Source organism: Pinus tabuliformis, chromosome 9 (genome assembly GCF_031772625.1).
Source record: "Pinus tabuliformis cultivar Carrire ecotype Pingquan chromosome 9, CPIR1, whole genome shotgun sequence".
NCBI lineage: Eukaryota > Viridiplantae > Streptophyta > Pinopsida > Pinales > Pinaceae > Pinus > Pinus tabuliformis.
In genome coordinates, this window is record NC_142307.1 from 564,726,112 (window position 1) to 564,729,282 (window position 3,171).

The following is a 3,171-nucleotide window of genomic DNA, read 5'->3' on the forward strand; positions in this document are numbered from 1 at the left end:
GATTTTAGATTTTATTAGGTGTTTATATTATCATATTTTAACTTAATTGAGTTGGTTTAAACCGACACTTTGTAAATATTTATTAACATTAATATATGAATTTTAATTATTAAACTTTTATAGTAGATAAATTCAAATTATTATATATATATATATATATATATATATATATATATATATATATATATATATATATATATATATATAGATATATATTAAATTTGTTTAATTTATTGGAATAATTTTTTTGTATAATTTTATGACAACATGTGTATATGATTTGATTTGATAACCAACATAGATTCATCTTAATCGTGGATCTTACATGAGCCCAGAGGTATCAAATTTCTTCAGTGCAAACTTATTTTAGAGTGCAAACAACAATGTCTGTTTTTTTGTTATTTAAATTGTACTCTTTTTTTTTTGTTATAGAGATTACATAACGTGTGCATTGACCCATTTTGTAAGGCACATTAAACTGGTTTTTTATTATTAATGTATTTTTAACTATAAGTCAATATTAATTCATATTAAAATATTTTATTCATAACCATTGTATACAACTTAAAATATTTTTGTAACATTTTTTTATATATAGATATATATGAAGTTGGTATCAAGTGTTAAAAATCTTACTCACATATATTTTTTTTTACTTCTAATTATTTTACATAAAATTATATTAGGTCATGTAGATTTTTTATTTATTTATTTATTTATTTATTTTTTTAAGTAAGAAAAAAAGTTGTATTATATTCATAGATATTCTGGAATATACATCATATGGCAGATAGCTGGAGATATCCCAAATAGCTCATGAAGAAAGATCATGAGAAAAAACTATAAGATCCCAAAAACATACAAGACAGAGGGATGATATAGATCCATATCAGATCAGAATATGATAGATACCGTCTCTGGACATATCAAAATAATATAACGATCTGCTGAATAATAACATCTGAAATAGATGAAGATGATAGGAACATGATGAAACATAGAGGAAATATAGAATATAACAGGTTCATGCTACGTACCATATATGAGGGATCAAAATTATTGAAGAAGCAAGTTCATACAACGTACCAGATATGAGAAGAGAATTACTTATGCTATGTACCGGGGAGGCAGAATTCCTGAATGTTGTGCCGAATTTCTCCAACAGTGATGGAAACCTGCCAAAATTCGTTTGGAGAGGAAAGACCTTCTTTGGACAGCGCATCTGCCTCCTTGTTGAATGACCTTCCAATGTGATGAATAGAATAATCCTTGTGAGCCTTCCATATAGATGCGATTCTTTCCAGCCACCCCAAGAGATTGATATTCTGAATGAAATGAGCAGATCTCATGTGATCTATGATCACCTTGGAATCACCAAAAATGTGCAGACCTTGGATGTTTAGGAAGTCACAAAAACTCAGGAGACCAGCCAAGGCCATTGCCTCCGCTTTGTTATTCGATCCCTTCCCACCATTCCATGAGATTTTAATACACTGATCCACATGAGGAATAATGTAAACCCCACAAGCATAGATTCCATTCGAGGCTGCCCCGTCAAAAAAAGCGCGAGGAAGAACAGAAAGGTCCATCGAGCACCCTGTTTGTTTCTTGACATTTTGTTGATTTTGAGGAGACCTGCTGGTGGGAAGGAGAGCTAAGATAGAATCTAAAACAAGAGCAAAACATATCTTTCTTTCTTGAAACAATGCCTTATTTCTCCATTTCCAAATGGACCAGATAGTGATCAATGGAATAGGCCTCCAATCAGGTCTCATTTTGCTCCACCAATGAAAAGCCTCTCTTATTGATGAGAAAGAAATCCTATTCAGCCCAAATTGATCAGCCAATGATTTCCATATCATAATAGCAAGAGGACAGACCAGAAAAATATGATAGTTAGATTCTTCATTTGCTTTGCAAATGGGACAAATTGCTGGCCCATGCCAATTTCTTTTTTGTAAATTGTCCCACGTCAGATTCTTGTTGTTAAAGACCAGCCATGCAAATAAAATCATCTTGGTAGGGCAGTTTGTTTTCCAGAAAACAGTGGGGAAAATGTTGTCAGGGGAAGTAGGATTCTCCATCTGAAGCATGTTATAGATGTCTTTTACATAAACAATTGATCGCCCCTTAGGTCCATTCCATATAAGATAATCTTCCTCTGATGATTTAAAGATACCCCTGCTGTGCATATATGATATGATCTTGTCCCATTGAGAAGACTGTGAACCATATAGTCCTATCATTTCAGCAGACTTCCATATAGGAATAGAGCCCACCCATTTGTCTATGACCTGATCCCAATAAAAAAATCCCATATGCTGAAGATAGAGAAGCAGTTGTTGAGGAATATTATAATCTGAAGCCTCACCCACCAATGGATCCAAGCCAATTAGGATCTTTTTGCCTGATTGGAAATTCCATGCCAGGTTTTTTAGAAAATAACCCTCAATTTTATGAAAACTATGCCATATGGCAGAACCTTTAGGAGGACCAAAAGAACCCTGTCTAAACCAAAATGAAATATCTCTGTTATCCAAATATTTAGCCTTGATAATGTTGCTCCAAATACTGATCCCGAAAACTACCTTCCACAATGATTTGCAAAGAAGTGCAATACTGAATAAGTTTAAATCCAGAATACCCCACCCCCTGAGGGCTTTAGGCCGAGATAGGTTCGCTAGCTTTGACAAATGGAATTTTTTATGATGCCTGTTTGCTCCCCAAATGAAATTAGCCGTGCTCCGGTTCAATTTATGGATAATCTTAGCAGGGATATAGAAAAGGTGTGCCCAATAGACCAATAACTGAACCAGAACCGTTTGAGTTAAAATAAATCTACCTGCCAGAGAGAGACTTTTAAATTCCCAACCCGCAATATACATAATACATTTTTTTCTCTTTTTTATTATAACAGACATTGATTTTCTATTTAGAAAATATTTTATTTTTGTTTTAATAGAGATAAATATACTTTCATATTACCTTTACACTCAACAACAGAATAAACCTCTAAACACTACAATATATATATATATATATATATATATATATATATATCACTTTTCTACTTAAAACATTACACGTTCGTAATCATTAAACCCAATTAACCTATTCCAATAATTACTGAGTATAATTGTATAGTTTTACAAAACCATGGGTTACGTGATT

General features: G+C 32.2%; 1 protein-coding gene across 1 annotated transcript; it reads right to left on the reverse strand.

Moving 5' to 3' along the window:
- Positions 1-1,112: 1,112 nt before the first annotated feature.
- Positions 1,113-1,589, reverse strand: LOC149149773 (uncharacterized). The gene has a single exon (XM_089442586.1). The coding sequence runs from the start codon at positions 1,587-1,589 to the stop codon at positions 1,113-1,115; it is 477 nt and encodes a 158-aa protein (XP_089298712.1).
- Positions 1,590-3,171: the final 1,582 nt, after the last annotated feature.

What these genes read in the sequence shown, in the direction of transcription:
- LOC149149773 (XM_089442586.1), bottom strand. Translation starts at nt 1,589, where the DNA reads ATGGACCTTTCTGTTCTTCCTCGCGCTTTTTTTGACGGGGCAGCCTCG.